Genomic DNA, 18,403 nt, shown 5'->3' with positions numbered 1-18,403 from the left:
TTGCCCTTCTCTGGACCTGCTTCAGAATGGCTACCAGTGGCAGAGAAGGTGGGCTCATTAGGAACCGAAGTAAAATCCTTTTTTTTTTTTTTTTACTGAAAACTAGTTATATCCTGTAATCTTTTAGAGCATTCATGTTTGCTAATGTAGATATGAGCTCACAGTACTACCTGTATCCTAACTGCTGCTTGATAGTTGTCCAGCTGTGCCATATCCACATTTAATAGACTTCTGTCTGTGACCTCTTAACATCTAAACATGACACATGAAGCAGCTTGATGATACTTCATGAGGCATTATTGCTGTTCAATTCTGGGTACCAAACAGAGCCAGTAAAATTATGGCTAGTCACCCTGGATCCTTACGCAAAAGCACAACCTAAATGAGTACGCTCCATTCTGGCAGCGTTTGCAATGCTTGTGAGATGTGTAAAACCTCCCATTAAAAACAAACAAATTATTAAAAATCCCCACCCAAGGTTAAAGAGGCTGGACTAGCGGGAGTAGTAAACTAAGAAAGAAGACCAGAATGAGGTATTTGTGGAGGAGAAAGGATGGGATAAAACACAAACTTAATAAAAAGGGAAGAAAAAGGAGACATTCATTTCAAAATTGATATTGCCCACAACCATTACACAGCAACAGTCAACATGCAAGAATTCATGATTTCTTAGCCTCCATCACTGTCTGAGGGCAAGTTTGGTGGACAATGCAATATCTCACTCATGTTTTTTAATCTTTGTTTCCTTACTTGTAGGTCTTATCAATGTCTGGATTATTCTGCTAGAAGAATTAACAACTGCCATATCCAACTGTCCCCGTCAGCACCAGCCTCCTACTTTGGATCTGCTGTTTGAGTTGCTGAGGGACGTTGCCAAAACACCTGGTAATGAAAGAGCTTGATTAAATACAAGCTAGTACAGCCCTTACCCAAACCTTCTAAAATCCTCAACCAATTTGTGTGTTACTCATGCTGAAGCTGCACAGAGACATTCTTAAGTGGAAAGGGATTTTCTCAGAGCATGATCCAGTTAGTACACTGTTCTATGTTGACAAAAGGCATCTTGTAAGAGTATGTTAAGTATACTCTTACTCTTGTTGTCCAAATAAAGAGGTGGAGTACTCTATCAATGTCCTAGTCACACAAAATGTTTGCCTGGTGTCCAGGAAATAGAAAAAGAAAATTATGTAGTCCTGTAGACCTGCTTGATAAAGACAGCAGGTAAACAGTTGGCTAAGTGTTCATATCCTACCTCAGAACTAGATCCAAACCAGCTTACTCTTCTCATCCCACAAAAAAAGTTTCAGAACCTGCTTTCTTTAGCATCACCCCTGGCCTCAAACTTGGAACAACTTAGCAAATTTACTGTGCATATAGGCTTTGTAAGCAAAAAGTATACAACCACCATTATGTTTATTTTAAGGACCAGGATTTGGCATTTATGCAGTTGTACATCTTCTTCTTCCCACGATGTCTCTTTGGCTCCATCGCAGCCATGGTGACCATTCATACTGGGATGTGGCATCTGCTAATTTCAAGCATGCCATTGGCCTTTCCTGTGAACTCGTAGTGGAGCACATTCAAAATTTCATACACTCAGGTATGTCATTGTACTGTCTCATCTACTGATAGACACCAGTGACACGTTACTGAATAGCTACTTGGGGAGATGGTTTCATTGGTTTTTGTTTGCTCAAGCATAAAATAAGAGGAGGAGAGTTGAAAATTGCTGTTTGTTTGGGTTGGGAGTTTCAATTTCTTTATAGGGTTTAGAATTATGGGGGGGAAAAACCAAACTTGTTAGAGACCTATGGAAGTTATTTAGTCCAGCTTCCTGCTCAGAGCTGGGCTATCTTCAAAATGAAGTTATCACAGTGTACATTATACTTTCCAAAAGAAGATTCTAAGACTTTGATCATAAAGAACTAGAATATCAGAAACAGGCTTTAACTGAAATTCTCCAGTACCACTTAAGTTCAGCCATTTTATAATGTTAATATCAAAAGGATTGTTCTTATTTCAGTTTGATGTGATGTATAGTTCAACATAGAATTTCAGTGATAGCTGCATAAAAATAATTTGGGCTTGCAAATTCTCTGAATAGCAATAACTGTAGCAAGACTTTAATTATCATGAAAAAGCAATGATATTAAAACCAGTCTGTATCTTTTCCTTGTAGATATTGGTTATGAAAATATGATTAATACTATGCTGAAAGAACTTTTCAAGTTGCTGGTAGCCTGTGTAGCAGAACCAACAGAAATTATTTCCAGAGTTGGCTGCTCTTGTATCAGGTACACACAGTCTGTTCACTCTGTTAGCATATTCAAAACAGGATGTCTTTATATATTTGAAGAACTCCTCAGCTGATTAAGTTGTCTAACATCTTGAAAGAAGACTACAGTACATCTATCTCTTGTTAATTGAATAATAAATTTTGGACTTACTAAGTTTCTCTTGCTGCTTCCAGTCTGCTTCAGAACCTGTGATTTTAGGCGTTACTATGCATATGATTCCCATAAAAAGCACTTGTATATTACATATATGAAGTTAGTCTATAATTAATCCCTAGGAAAAATAATCCAGGGTCTTTCTGCTGGAATTTGCAGGTCTTTAGAGGTAATTAATACCTTTCACAGTCTCCAGGTTCTTACAGTCACAATCAAAATAAGCACTGCATTATACAGTTACACAATGTGTGGTTCTTGTCCTGGCAGGATGACTACTTAAAGAGGAAAAGCAAAGGAAAAAGTACCCTCAAAACTACAGTGTAATTACAAAAATAGGTCAGAGTAACAACTGGGGAAGTTGAATATCATTAGCTAGTCACCAAGTAGGCCTTTGGTTCTGTTTTCAACCTTCTCCCATTATAAGTAAGAATTGTCCAGCTCTTTCTTGGACATGGTAATGTTTTCTTGTATCTTTGCAGGTATGTGTTAGTGACAGCAGGGCCTGTTTTTACTGAAGAGATGTGGAGGCTTGCATGTTGTGCCTTGCAAGATGCATTCTCTGCCACTCTGGAGCCAGTAAAGGTAAACTGCCTTTTTTTCTGACAGTCAAAACATAATGACAGTAGTTACAGATTCACTAACTTTGGACAGGTTGCTTTGTCTTTTTCAGAAAAGTTTTTTGGTACAAAGCCAGGAAAAGAAGTGTAAGGATTATGTGGTAGCTTCTGTTTTGTCAATTCACAATGAAAGGTGTTCTATCAACAGTGGAGATTATAACCAGTTTTTCTAAACATGTGCAGACAACACGAGCTGCTAACAGCCCACGCTGATTTTAAATTTCCTTGACAGTATGAAATCAGAAGGTGAAAATTTACCATTTGATCCATTTATTCCTCTAAAATGGCTGAAACTAAGCAGAAGACAAAGTTGCTTACTTGCTCCATAGGTCTCCATAGATTATTCCTCAACTCACTATCTTTGTTGTAACCAAGAAGTCCTGTCAAGTCACCACAGGCTGGAGCACATAAGAAGTTGTATTGCCTTTACATCAGATACATCAAATGCTAAGGAACAGGTGACCAGCTTATGGTAATGGGACCGATTACTCTGAATCTCATATGACACACAAAGAGACTGGACAATGCTGCAGTCACTGGCTTTGCTTAACGCACAGTGAAAGTCTGATGTTGTGTCTCTCTATAGAGCCTATTGGGCTATTTCCACAGTGGTTCTGAAAGCTTTAGTGGAGATGCTTGTGAAGTGAAGGTGGCAGCCCCCTCCCTTTCGCCAAGCGCTGAAGCTGAATACTGGAGAATCAGAGCCATGGCACAACAGGTACTGACTGATGTTTCAGGGAAAGTTGAAAAATCTTTTAAACTGGGGGCTTTTCTTTACGAAAGTGCATTTTTACAACCACCTTCCTCACAAACCCTATGGGTAAAGACTGCCTCATCACCTAACAAACATTTATTTGTCTAACAGTAGTATTGAGAAAAAGTAATAAAACCCAGGGAAAAAAAAAACAACAAACCCAACTTAAAAGTGACCCCATGTAAGCAGGAATTAGGAATGCCTAGGGTGGGGAAAGATGCCTCGGTACCTGAGGAGGACTGATGATGAGCCTACTGTGTAATGTAGTTTTAAAACCAGGGACCCTAGCATACATCAGTGGAAATGGTTCTGATGGAGAAAGGGAAATATTAGTTTCACTATGAATCCTCATCTAGAATGTCATATACATTTCTGATTACTCTGTTAAAGAATAATAAATTCAAAGGACAACAAATGCACTACAACAGAGACTGTGATACAAAACTAGAGAAACAATATTTGTTCAAACTATCAGAGGAGAGTTTGAAGAGGAATTTTCTCTGTAAATACCTGGTATAGATTGCAGAGAACAAAGAGAGTTTCTGAGAACTAGAGGATAATGCTGACATTTAACAAATGGTTTAACACTCATCACTAACTCCAAATCAGCAGAGCAAGCTTAGAGACAACCTTCTCAGGGTCCTTTTGACTATAGTAGAGGTTGTTCATTTTGTAAACATGGTAATATGAAACAAGGTTTTTGAAATACGGCAGACTGAACCTAATGACCTGCAGGGTACCGTAAAACTGTGAATATTGTATGACAGTTTCAACACAGGAAAGCAGCTGAATTAAAAGAGTCAGCAGCTGTTTGGTGTCAGTTTCTGACTTGATTAATCATACCCTGATGCTGCTTGAAAATCTGAGACACACAGACCAGGATTTGTGGTCACAAACAATGTGGCAGGGGCAGACTTTTGTTTGAATGGAAAAATGTTTTAAGTTTTAAAGACATAGAACTCAAGAAAGCAGGAGATGTGGCATATATGCTTTTAGACACTATCAGTGGCAGTCCCTGAGTCTTTCTCAGTGAGGATCTGACACAGCTAGCAAGCTACAAAACAAAGCTACAGCAACTGAGAGTTGTTTTCCTGTTTCTCACCCAAAGAACTGCAAGTTGGGTGTCTGCTTGATCTTCATGGCTGAAAATAGACCTTCCAACCAATCCTTCTAGGTACAACAACAGGCTAACTATACAAACAGGTCCTTTTCTCCACTATACATGGTATTTCCTGATAGTAGCGTACAGCCAGCAGAAAGCTTGTTTTAGCATTTGGCATTATGTCTTAAAGAACTTGAAATGAAAAGATGTCCATCTCTTGTCCTGTGCTCTGCTGGGTGTCTGGAGGTAGCCCATGCCTCTGAGGCTATTTTACCTAAGCAGCATGCTCCAGGGGAGGTCTGCTGCAGCGATACCTTGCATTGTCTCCATCACTGTAAAAGAAGTCATCATAACAGATCTTTCACAATGCAGGAAATCCTTCTCTGTGCAAATGCTAAACTGTTTGTTTTATGTAACTTGTTGTTTTTTAGGTCTTCATGCTGGAGACCCAGTGCTCCCCAAAGACCCCTAGCAACAAGGAAGGATTTGAACATGCCCAGTCATGCGTGCTTATCATTGACCTGCCACCAGATAAGAAACCAAATGGGCATACCCAGAGAAGGTAAAATATCTTATTAGGAAAATGCTGTGTCACTAAAAGCAAGATCAAAAAGACTGGCAGAGATGTGAACAGAGCCTGGCAAACCATGCCTCTATATAGGTCTCATCAAAAAATGAGAAAGCACCAACCAAATAAAAGTTAGGTTTTGTAAGAAAGGTGACAATAGGCTATTGCTGTCTGTTCTCCAAATGTTACTGTGATCACATACTGGTGAACAGGCATGTGCAAGAGCTGTTATAGTGATAGAGGAGCCTGTGCCAGGGTCTATAACGTGGCCCTTAGAAACCTAAATAAGGAAACTGCTTCTGAGAGACAGTAAAAAGTGGTAGGTTACAAATACCTGAGGGATACATAAGGTCACAGAAAGCCTTCAAGTAGAGGAAATATAGGTTAAATTAAGAAAAGAATTCTCATAGGAAACACTAGGAAAATCTTTCCAATATTGAGATTCTTTAAGAAGTAGAGTTAAAAAAATCTGTTTGAAGAGAGCATTGGAAGTCCTGTTATATTTGTAATGATACCTAACAAATGAAATGTCTGCTTCACTAATGGTCTTTTAAAGTCAGTATTACTGGATTAAGAAGGTAGAAGAAGTTAATGGATAAACTGGAGAAGTATAAATTGAAGAAACCACATCCAAAGCTGCAAAACTGTCAACATATTGATCTAGGGAACACTGGTTTTGCTTGGCACTTTATTTTTGTGGAAGTCCTTCTGTATGTTACTACCTCAGAAACTCATGCATTTGCATGATAATCTGATGCCGTCAAAGAATATTTCTTTTTGCTTGCACTCAGTTGCTTAAACAACTGCTGTAACTTCAACAGGGACAAGAATTAGAATTCTGCATTCAGGGTTTGTGTTTGTATTGCAAGGTATGTAACGTGTGGCATGAAATTGTCTTTTACTAGATACAAACCTGCTTCTGTACCACTTCAGGCATTCTCATTCAAAACTAAACTATTGCTTGCAACAAGGAGCCAGAACGTGATGGACAGGAAGAAAGACCATGCAAGATGTTTGTATTCTTACACAGCTGTACAGAAGTTTCCCCCCAGAGCACATGCTCTGTTGCCTCACCTTCAGAGAACAAGGCCCTGCACAAAGAAAGGTTGAGATCACAGTCTAGACCCCTTCCCTTGTGGCAGGAAAATATCTGCTTTATCCGGAGGTTTGCATATCATTCTTCTTGTTATAACGATGCAGAACAAGACTGGAGTACACCCCTCATGCCACATAAGGCCATGCAAATCTAACAGGCTGTGTTTGTAAAGGTAGTATGGGTCTTGCTTGTCTTTAAACAAACAAATAACAAAAGCTTGCAATTAATACAAACTCTGAATGCTCTCACACTGCGCTTTGTCTAAACAACTGCAAAAAGTGTATATGCCAATAGGCAGATGTTACCCCAGCAATGCTCATTTTTCACCAAAACAGGGCTCAAAGGTTGACTGTGCCACTGTTTTTCATATTATTTGCTACAGCAGTGCAGTAATATGCCAGTCTTGCATGCTAGTAACTGTAGCTTTTCAAAAGTTTTACTTTAACCTTAGTGGGGTTTCTCTTCTCCCTTTTTGCTTTTGTTTCCTTAATGCTGCATCGTTTCACAGGAAGCTGGGGTAAGGGAGCTTTTCTTCTTCCTAAAAAGTAGTAATATATTTCAGTTTGAAACTTTAGGCAGAATAAGAAAATCCTATCCTTAACCAGCTTTGGCATTGTGTGTTTTCACCTATAGTTCTGTACTAGTTTCTTTTGGAATTGAGCAGGACCTCAAACTGTCCTTATAAATTGCCTTTTTGGCTTTTACAAGGAAATCAGATCTCCTTCATCCTGATCCTGCTTTTGGAACAGGATTAGTCTCTTGAAATCAATGCAAACACTCATTTAACTTTATATATGCTCTTAAGAGCTTTTCTGAGTCAGCCTCTAGTAATTTTTACAGCAGAAAATGACTTCCCCATAAAAAGCTCCAATGTGTATATTAATCATCAAGATTTTAGCACTGTCAGATAATAAGACTACTACATTTTACTAATATATTAGCAATGACAGCTGTGTCATGGTAAGCAAACTGACACAGGTAAATTAACCCAAGCAGCAGAGTTTTGTCTGAACTTGGTTTTTTTTTTTAATGTTGCATTCTCTAAACTTAGTTTTGCTATGATTTCTCAAAAAAAAATATATTTTTTTGTTGTTATTTTGGGAACACTTTTGAAAGTTGTTTAATGAAAGTAGAATAATTTTTGCAACAAAAAAAAAATTAAAGGTTTACAACTGAACGTCTGATATGACATGAATTTACTCTTAGACCTAAACTTTAGTATTGCAAGCAAACTGAAAAATTTTTCTCACTTGATAGCAGTGCTAATTAAAATGTGACCCATCATAGTTCCCTAAATCAAAACAAATATTACTATGTGTAACAGTGTCAGCGCCATTTAAAACATCACCTCTGTAATCTTACTCAAAGGCTCTTTCTTAAATGCCTTAAGATAGGTTTCACAGTTTAGAATTTTAAATCCATGAGATACCAAACAACAATCATCTTGTCCACCCCTTCTTCCTAGCTTCCCTTGCCTGTAAGCCTCTCAGTGTTACTCACTGGTGGATGACCTGAAACTTTGGTGGGAGGAATTAGCCATTCCTGGGTTCCTGTGCAATTCAAAAATCAGTGCGATCTAGAACAACTCACAGCATCTCGAACAGGAGCACAGCTAGGAATCACCCAGGATTATATATGAGAAACAGGTTAGGAATAGTTATTTCCATGCTAGGCTCCCAGTGATCAAGTTGAAGTCTTAAAAGCAAACAGTGAAATGTGCCTTCAGCAAGACATAAGCTTTTTTGCATGCTACATTGCACTGCTGATGTTTCTGTAGATGTTTTTTGTTGGTTGGTTGGTTCTTTGTGTTTTATTTTTAAGTAGTACTCCTGGCATTAATGGAAATAGAAACCAAGTATTAAACTAGTTTTGGCCTCCATTTGTCATAGCAAAGTTAAGGTTGCCTGAAATATGAGTGGAGGAATAATTTTGTTAACAAATTCCTGAGTTATGGCAGGCTAAAATGTTGAAAGAACTTGCAGCTGCCATAAACTGTAGCACATAATATTTAATCCCTCAGTGTTGGACATCTCTGAAGAGAAGCACAAAAATTATAATAGAGCTTTGTTTTAATACCATCTCTGCAACAAGTGCTATTAGCATGCTTGCTATAGGCAGCTATTTATCTTAATCAAGAGAAGTGTCTTCCTTTCAAGGACAGTAGTTGAAAAAGTAACTGAAAGACACCTTTATCTTCCTCCAAGTTTTTGTAACAAAGCTGTGAAAATTTGGCCTTTCACGTGCGGTTCTGAAACATGAAGTATTCCTGTAAAAGCACAATGCACCATTTTAATTTTTTTTTTTTTTCCTTCCCATGCTTGGTTTACCAAGTATTCCTTTCAGGACGATAGTGGTGAGTTTGCTGTCCCACCAAGTACTGCTCCAGAATTTATATGACATCTTACTGGAGGAATTCGTGAAAGGCCCTTCTAACTTGGAGGAAAAAATGACAATACAAGTACCAGAAAACAAGTTGGCTGGTTTTCTCAGGTACATCTCCATGCAAAACCTGGCTGTCATCTTCGACTTACTGCTGGACTCCTATAGAACAGCCAGGGAGTTTGACACCAGACCTGGATTGAAGTGCTTGCTGAAAAAAGTTTCTGGCATTAGTGGAGCTGCCAATTTGTATCGCCAGTCAGCAATGAGCTTTAACATCTACTTCCATGCTTTGATTTGTGCAATCCTGACAAACCAGGAGAACATCACTGCAGAGCAAGTGAAAAAGATCCTCTTTGAGGATGATGAGAGAAGCACAGACTCATCACAGCAGTGTTCTTCAGAAGATGAAGACATTTTTGAAGAAACTGCCCAGGTCAGTCCTCCACGAGGGAAGGAGAAGAGACAGTGGAGGGCTCGAATACCATCCCTGAGTGTACAGCCTGTCAGCAATGCAGACTGGGGATGGCTTATCAAGAGGCTTCATAAGCTGTGCATGGAACTGTGCAACAACTATATCCAGATGCATTTGGACCTGGAGAATAATGTAGAGGAGCCTCCAGCATTCAAAGGTGACCCTTTCTTCATTTTACCATCCTTTCACTCAGAAACCTCCACCCCATCGACTGGAGGGCAATCTGGGAAGGACACACCATCAGAGGATGATCGGAGTCAAATCAGGGATCAGCTGGGAGACAGCCTGACACCCCGAGGGGGGAGTGGGGAAATATTGCTGCTACCACCACCCCTAAGTCCTAAACAAGAGAAAAAAGAGCAAACCAGGAAAAAAGAATGGTGGGAGAGTGCTGGCAACAAGATCTACACCATAGCCACTGACAAAACTATCTCCAAGCTCATGACAGAATACAAGAAAAGAAAGCAGCAACAGGCCATGACATCCTTCACCAAAGAGGTCAAAGTGGAAAAGAAAGGAGAACTTCTCGGTTCAAGAGGGCCAGACTCACCCATACTCCAGCGGCCACAACATCTTATAGATCAAGGTCAAATGAGGCATTCATTCAGTGCTGGTCCGGAGATCCTGAGACAAGAGAAGAGACCACGCTCAGGATCCACAGTCAGCTCCCTGAATATATCTGTTAGGGATGCTGAGGCCCAGATACAGGTAGGATATGCCTGTAGAATGCCAACAATAATAGCAATAATTAAAAAGATACCTATTTTTTAATATATTTTGATTATTATAATGTCTTTGTTACTTAAAAAATGCATCATGATGAGGACAGAATGTTCAGAAGCTGGCACTGATAAAAAACTAATTCTGTTTTGCCCAAAAGAAATCAGTCTTCAGGGAAGTGCTATCATGCATACACTAGTACATCTTTCAAGAGTGCTTCTGTGACTGGGTCCAAAGCTGCACTTCTTAGTCTTAAGAACTAGCAGCCTACAGTGAACCCATTGGTTACTGCTAAGGGCTCTAGCCCACTTAAGGCTTTTGAAAATGGCATGCTGCTTGTCACAATGCTTTTGTACTTAAGAAGGGGCTTTGATAATTCCACAGCAGAAATAGCAGGCTCTATTGCTAAATAGAAACTCTCTGCCTGCATGTCCATGTCAGCAAATTCGTGAAAGCATCAAAATTTGTTCAGTATGGGGTGAAATTACACGTGATGAAAGATGAGCATGATACCTGCAGTACAAAACCAAACAATGACTTACAGGTCTTCTAAAGAGTCATTTTTTGTATCGAATTTGTTTGTTTGTAGGCATGGACCAACATGGTGCTGACAGTTCTCAACCAGATTCAGGCCCTGCCAGACCAAACTTTCACAGCCCTGCAGCCAGCAGTATTTCCCTGTATCAGCCAGCTGACCTGCCACGTGACAGATATTCGTGTCCGCCAAGCAGTACGGGAATGGCTGGGAAGAGTGGGACGAGTTTATGATATCATCATTTAAATCTAGCTGTGCTCTGTTGCAAAGGGGAGAAGACATCAAAGGTATACAGCAAAGAAGTACTTGGGGTTCATTAATTGCCTATTTGTTGGTGGTACATTAAGAAACAATGAGCTTGTCGATGTATATCTTATGTCTGCTTGAGACTGCGTCCCCCTCACTCACACTAGCAAAGATGGCAAAGCATGAGTATGTCCAGCACGGCCTGGAATGGCCCCAGAACCCAGAAACTACCAGTAAACCCGGCTGGTACCTAAAGGGGTGATACATTTCAGTAGCCTTCATTTAATTCAAATTTGCAACAGTGGGAGCCACAATAAACTGCAGCAGAACTTCCACATGTATAATTAGCTGTGAACACAACTGTCATCTGGATGTCAAACCAGGCCAGTAAGCCTATGTAACTTTAAAAAAAGAAATAAATAGAAGGCAGGGAAAAGGTGGGGCTGTGGGACAAGTGAAAAACTGACAGTTGTTTAGGGTAACCTTTTTCCCTTCTGAAATAAGCATGAGAAAAGAAAGCCAAATAAAGATTACTCTAGTAACTGTAATTACTAACATGCCTCTCTCACTAGAGAAAGTAAGTGGAGATTTATTTTGCTCTGAGAGGAGCCTTTGAAATCTGGTCACATTTGGGGTAGCTAATAAGTGACTATTAAAGTATCCCAAGGCAAAAACTGGTGAACCAAGCACAGACTATTCGTCCTTTCATTGCTCTTGTGGAGTATTGCTTTAAGACAAATGGCGCTGTCAAAGCTGCTCTCTCTCCAGCACTGCTCAGTCTGCCTATTCAGTTACACCTACAGCTGATCATTTTTCCATGTTTTTAGTTCCCCCTCAGGGCAACAAGGAAATTTGTTTTGCTGTTTCCTGTGAACCTGGGGGAGAAGACACACCACAGAGCAAATAACAGCATGTGCCAATATCCAACATTCAACTTAACAGGGTAAAGTGTTCTGGTTTAAGCAATACTGAAGCTAAGTTAGTGTATGCTTCTATCTGGAGACATTTGCTTACATAGGTGGCTGTAGCCAGGAAGACCATTATCACCTTTGTTAAACTTAGCTTATCACTCCACATTGAGCTGAATTGAGATAAAAAATAGTCTGAAAGGAAGGTATTTTTCTTGTTTCTCTCCCATTTCTTGTCTGCTGCTGTAAATTGAAGGGGAGAGAGTGTCGTGGAGGTACACCCCCCTCTGTGCAGCACTCCTATAGGGACTACTACCATTTGCTGATATTATTAAGGGGAAAGCTTGACTATTGTGTTATCAAATACATGTGTGATGCTGTTCACACTTGAAACAGCAAATGGTTACCTGCTGCAGAAGTTATGTCACAGCCTCTGGGACACTCCATCTCATACTCCCGTGCTACATAATTTGTTGATTAGAAGTTGAAATAATTTGCTGAAAATAAGTTGATTTTAATCTTAGGTGACCACTTACTGATATTCTCCCAAGGCTTTTAAAATGTGCATACCAACTAAATATACAGCTTCAGTCCCTGCGCCCTCCATCTTCAAAATGGCATCTCTTTGTATCAGGCCTTGATTTTGCACAGCTAACTCCTTTTAGCATCTTAAACATAGAGAAACAGAGGGAGCCAAGAGGCTCCACTGAACAGCCGTCACCCAAGCTGATGTGTTTACAAAGGGTCTGACACTATCCACCTGCCTTTTCCTTCCATTTCCCAGTTTCCATTTATCACTTGCTAGACTTGTGCAGGGAATATTTGTCCCTTAATTTTCTGTAGTGTCAGTCACACCATTTTTTCTTTCAAAACTTTCCTTTGCTAAATTCTTTCAAGGACGTAAAAATTCTGTAAAACCAACTCTTTCTTACCACTGACACTGACTTTACAAAGATGTAATCTAGCAATTTTAGCAATTGTCAATTTTCCCCAAACAATTTTAATATTTCCTTGGGGAAAGGTACGATCAGACCTTGTTACATGGGAAAGTTGTGGCATGGTTAGATTTCTGTTGCCATGTGTTTCTTATACATCTTCAAGTAGGTAGACAAAGAAGTTGGTTATAATTTTGTTAAAGTTTTTATTGGCCATCTATACAGAGCTGCTTTTAAAGCAGTACATTAATTAGGCCACAACAGAAATCAGAATAATAAACTATGCAAAACACCCAGTTCTGCTGTTTTTCATTATACATGCATGGAATGGATGCAGATCCTTGTTGTACTAAAGTAAATCTCTAAAACATGTTGGAGAAGTAAAACTGATAGCAGTACCAATGGAATCACTCCAGACTCCAGCAGAGGGCCTAACATCCAGGAAACACTGTGCTTTTGTGTTGTGCTTGAAGTACAAAATCCTTCTGTACAACAGAAGGAAGAACTCCAGGAACGACAGTACCACCCCAGTCATGTCCAGCTGTACTATGCTGCTGCAGCTTTCCTGCTTTCCACTTGTAAATGGGGAAGCACCTCAGTCAGTAGCTCAAAGTAGCCTTTGTGTCTATCTACATGTCTTTCTCACATAACCCATTTAGGTCCTTACTTATAGCCCCATAACAGAACGCATGAGCTAACATCAGCACATACTTTATTGTTCTATCAGAACATCTGAGCCTTAAAAAAAGGTCAGTCAGTGTATTATAGCCTGAATTTGCTCTCTCTTTACTGTGGTTAATGACCACATTTTTATTTAACTGAACTGCTTATAAAGTGCCCCCCTGCTGCCTTTCCCTAGTTCACACTGCCCTCCTCTGGGCCCCCACAGCAATCGGAGGCAACAACATCACATTTAAAATCTTACAGACAGCCACTGACAGAGAAAGATGCTGTTGGCCAGCATCAGCTGCCTTTCATCCCCATGCAAATATTTAAAGCTGGAAAAAACAGTGTACTCCTCCAGAAAGTGCTACTTTTCTTGTTATAACAGGAGCAAGGTTTGATCCCAACCGATGTGGTCTCGCGCCATTGCATTTGCTTGCACTTCATTCTGTAATGTGATTATATACAGGTAGGAGATGACTAATGTGTCTACGTATAGATTCGTGGAGCTCCAGACACTTTCACACCCTGAGCATTCTGCATATTTACAGAGCAATACCCACATCTGTAGTATGTTTATCATGCTCCCTGCATGTTTGTGTCACATTGGCATTGCATAATGGCTGTTCTGGTAACTTCCCACAGCAGTCTTTTCTGAGCTGACAGAGAATTACCACCACTATCTCTTGGTTAACACACTTGCATGTCTTTATGACATGAAGATAGATACAGATTTAATACTCTCCTAGGGATAAACACTCATGTAAGAATAAATGACTTATTTTAGCATCTAGAAAGAATTATTAGTGAAAGATTTACACAGACCTGGGCAAAACTTTCCTTGTAAAACTCCAAGCACAGGCTTTTGCCTCATGACAGATAAAAAAATCACGTCCTCTGGACTGCAGTTGACTCATGTCAAGGCCAAGCCAAGTTTACAGCTGTGACATGTAAGGTACTTTGCCTTTCAATGTGAGCTTCAAGTTTTGTTTAAAACCTAAACCTTACTGTAAAACTCACTGACAAATCCTCAGCTGCCAAAGATCTCACCCCCACCTCTCAATACCTTGTGTTACCACACGTAATGTCCATCTGCACTTGATATAGTAGCATCTCAGCATCTGCAGAGCTCAGTGCAGCACTAGTATGAAACCAAGTGGCAAGCAAGTTAGCAAGCAGAGGGGTCCAAGTCTGTGCACTGCCTGCATTTCGTACCTCTCTTGACAGCTGAGGCCCTCACTCAGAGTGCCTAAGCTGTCGGAATCAGTGCGAGTTACATACCTGGTTAATACTCCAGACACAGGCCTTGAATTCCTCAATCCCTACACACAGGTTCACAAGTTCTCAGGAAACGGGAAGTCCTGTACAGCTCCTGATGTCATCAGCTCTGCTGCTGTCCTCTATAACCCTCTTGCTTGAAAAATCCACAAGCACCAGCACATACTCCCATGCATCCCAGCACTCCAAAACTAGAACCTTCATTTTTGCACAGATAACAGTTTCAACATGTAGGAAGCTGACCATAGCAAGCCAAAGCAATTTATTTCTCCCTAGTTCATCTGCTTATTCAGCAGTTAAAATAATTTCTGAGAAGATCTATGTACAGTGCTAATCATGGCATATGACACGAAATAGTTTTTTCCAATTTCTGATCATTCCACAATTGTTTGAAGAAATAACGCAATACCATCAGTTAGAAAAGAAATAAAAGTTTCTCTTCTTCTTTTAGTACAAAAGGACCAAGTTACCATAGCACAGAAGCACAAACATTGGATTTTATGCAATGTAGGTAACAGCCTCTGGCAGCTAAAGATCCCTCTTCACCGAACTTCCCTATTTTCAGTAGGGCTTCTATAGGGATACAACCTAAGGGTCTCTTGGCAGCCCTCACCAGCAACATGCCTGTGACTTCAGGAAGTTGTACAGCTGCAAGGAAGAAGTTGTATCACCTCTTTCTGTCATTCCCACTGATCCCCCACAGAACATACACTTTATACACGACACTAACTGTATGGTATCATATTAAAAAAACAGCTTTGGCCAAACAAGGAGTGCCGGCTAATTAAAAAGAAGAAAAGAACACATGGTGTAAGTATGCATCAACCTTTTCACTGAGTGCTCAGAGGTCTCCAAGCGAAAAATTAAAAGCCGAGAGAAGAAGAAATGCCCTAATTCTGTGGCTATCTCAGTGGAGCTACACTGTATGATCCTGGATTAATGCAATAATGAGCTTGCCTGTGGGACCATATCCCTCAAATTCTCTTTATTTTTGGCAAGTTCACAAGTTGAGGCTCGCATAGTCTCCACTGCCTCACTGAATCAGGGAACTGTGTTCACGGAAGGGATTTTTCGTTAAGAAACATGGCAACAGGATCTATTTTAACCCTTTTACCCCAACATCCCACTTTTCAAAAAGTAGTTACGTATTTTGATAAATTTAATCTAAATACCATGGAGCATGAGGGCCCTAGTTCCTGTCCATGCATCTGGTTCATCTGTGCTGCAGTGGAATGCCATGCTTCCACAAAAAGCAAGATGAAACAAGACAGCTGAGCTAGCAGAGAGGCACAGGTACACAGGTTCAAGCAAGGGGCAAATATCACCTCCACAAGCAGGCTGTGGCTCCTGACCCCCTGCTCTGCAGAGGAAAGCAGATTTGATTCCGAAGGGAGAACAGCCAGGAAGGGCAGAGCACGGTGGTGACAGAGCCCTACACTGCATGCTGCTTGCTGGAGGAGATGGGAGCAAGAGATTGAAAAGTGCAATAACAGCAGCAAGCATCTTCTTTCAGTTCCCCTCCCCACCCATTTTCTCTCCCTACCCCCCTTTTTGGTATCATTTGAGACTGCAAACATATGTCCAGGGCCCCTTCAACCAGAACTGAAAGCAAGCCAAAGGGAGTGGACACTCCATTCTGCCAAAGATCTAATCCTTTCCTGTTTGAAAATTTAAGAATTCAGAGTTTATTTCCATGATGATGGCTGCCATAGGAAGCATTTTACCACAGGACATGATTCCCAGGACTCCATCTCTAGCTGTATATTCAGGAGGAGCCACTAATCCTTTTTGAGACTGTAAATTCCCTTGTCAAGCAAGTGCTTACATTGGGTTTACCTTCTACTGAGTTCACACCTAGCTGCAATTCCCCAGTCTCATCCATGTTTCCTCCCTCTATCCATCTGCTCTTCTGTAGAGAACCACATCCCGTGTCCACCGCGTTCTGTTGTGCTGCTAGCTTTGTTTGGTCTTTGGATGTCCAGTGGTCAGGCAGTCACTGTCAGCTGGCTTGCAAATTGTATTTTGTGTATATTTTATTCTGACTGAACTCTGAAATGGAAATATTTTAAAACAAAAAAAAAAAATATATAAACTATTTACGTTGCTTGTGTTGTAGAATAAAGAGGCAAATACAAAATAAATTATGCTTTGGTTTTGTCTAAACAAAGTTATTTTTACAGTTACTGATGAAGCAAAGGAGCAGAACTAAGAAAGGGCCCAAAATACTTGGTATGTACCAGTAGGGACTGCAGTTTTCACTGCCACTCCTAGCCAAAGTTTGGGCTTGCAGTGGCAGAGAGGGATGAAGATAGTAAGACAGCTGAAGGTGCAAGTAGACACTGTGCAGAACTTTGAAACATCTGAATAGGTGAAGTGTTTCTCTCTCTATTAAAATGAGGAAAATACTTTTGGCTTTGATTTTATTAGGGATGCAATAAAAAAACAAGCAAACAAAACCAAACACACAGACATGGCAGAAAAGGCACCTACTTTCAATCACATGAATAACTTTGGAAACTGTCCTAAAAGGTAACCTTGGAGACTGAACTCAAATTCCATCACACAGCAAAGTAACCACTCTACTGCCACCGAAATCCAGGCAGTGCCTGTCCCACCACCACCCCATTCCCAGCGTGAAACCCAGGGACAAACAGCCAAGCAGCCATCACAGGACAAGGCTCCTCTGAGCACTAGTTCACTCCCAAACTTCTGTAGAGTTTTTAAGCTAGGCATTCCCCCACCACACTGGGTTTAGCTAGCACTGAAGTGTTCCCAGCCTACAGGTGCATGCAAGCAGCATGTTTCATCCCTTTAAAAATCTCCACAAGGGTTCTCGCTTATCACCTAAATCATTCTCTTGATTAAAAGTTGGATCAGTGATCACTCCTGCTAGAGGAAAATATGTAATTTAATGGAAATATTTAATGAAAGCAGTAAACACCTTCACAGCCCCACAGACTTCCACATGCAACCAAAATTTAGGTACAGGAGGATTTGACCAATACCCCGGCAAGGAATTTCCATGGGGCTCCCTGGAAGCAGGAGCATTTCAGTGACAAGACCTAGCAGCATGCAGTAGCCTTTAGGGAACACCTCTGTGCACTCCAGTCTGCATCCAAAAGGCAAGCATTCTACCTAATCTCAAAAGGGAAAACACAGCTGCATTCCCACCTGCCCTTACTGGGATCTCTGGCATGGGCTCCCATGCACTCAAGCCATACAGAGTCTGGTCTTCAGTGCCTTTTACACAGCAGCCTCAACAGCATTAAGGTTAAGAGCAGATTACAGCAACTAAATGAGGTTGTGATGCCTTAATAATCTTACAGCACTTCTGGCAAAACAGAGTGTGTTAAATACCAACAGTCGGATCAAATTCCGTTGCAGGAAACTACCTTCTGCTGCTCCACACGTCTCATTTAGATCCATTAGAAAGGTTTTAATTTCCTCCTAGAGAGCATTCATTAATGTAAACCAGCAACTAGGTAAATACAGAAAGTACAGTTCTGCTATTCCACTCACTCCTCTCATGTACCAATTCCCAGCTGCCTTCTCACTTAACAGTGGAGTCACATAGCCACAGATTCTGCTGCCACTGGTGCGAGAAGAAGAGATCATACAAAAGAATGAACAGCCACACCATTAAACCTCAAGCATTGTTTCCCCTTCAGTGAAGTCAC

At 40.6% G+C, this 18,403-nt stretch overlaps 1 protein-coding gene and 1 long non-coding RNA gene across 2 annotated transcripts in view; one reads left to right on the top strand and one right to left on the bottom strand.

Annotated features, from left to right (window-relative positions):
• Positions 1 to 17,082, top strand: part of ARFGEF3 (ARFGEF family member 3) — a 93,608-nt gene extending 76,526 nt beyond the window's left edge. The window contains exons 27-34 of the mRNA XM_065680745.1: positions 757 to 885; positions 1,424 to 1,600; positions 2,180 to 2,294; positions 2,930 to 3,032; positions 3,654 to 3,785; positions 5,355 to 5,485; positions 8,919 to 10,149; positions 10,751 to 17,082. Of these exons, the coding sequence (XP_065536817.1) occupies positions 757 to 885; positions 1,424 to 1,600; positions 2,180 to 2,294; positions 2,930 to 3,032; positions 3,654 to 3,785; positions 5,355 to 5,485; positions 8,919 to 10,149; positions 10,751 to 10,942 (2,210 nt within the window). The 3' untranslated portion in view covers positions 10,943 to 17,082. The remainder of the gene's footprint in view (positions 1 to 756; positions 886 to 1,423; positions 1,601 to 2,179; positions 2,295 to 2,929; positions 3,033 to 3,653; positions 3,786 to 5,354; positions 5,486 to 8,918; positions 10,150 to 10,750) is intronic.
• The window catches only part of LOC136015172 (uncharacterized), a 35,079-nt gene continuing 18,012 nt past the window's right edge, over positions 1,337 to 18,403 (bottom strand). The window contains exons 2-3 of the long non-coding RNA XR_010613094.1: positions 9,992 to 10,065; positions 1,337 to 5,255 (exon numbers count right to left, since the gene is read on the bottom strand). This is a non-coding gene — a long non-coding RNA (uncharacterized LOC136015172). The remainder of the gene's footprint in view (positions 5,256 to 9,991; positions 10,066 to 18,403) is intronic.

Source organism: Lathamus discolor, chromosome 5 (assembly GCF_037157495.1).
Source record: "Lathamus discolor isolate bLatDis1 chromosome 5, bLatDis1.hap1, whole genome shotgun sequence".
Lineage (NCBI taxonomy): Eukaryota > Metazoa > Chordata > Aves > Psittaciformes > Psittacidae > Lathamus > Lathamus discolor.
The sequence above is the reverse complement of the archived record's forward strand: the minus strand, read 5'-3'. Positions and strand labels throughout refer to the sequence as shown.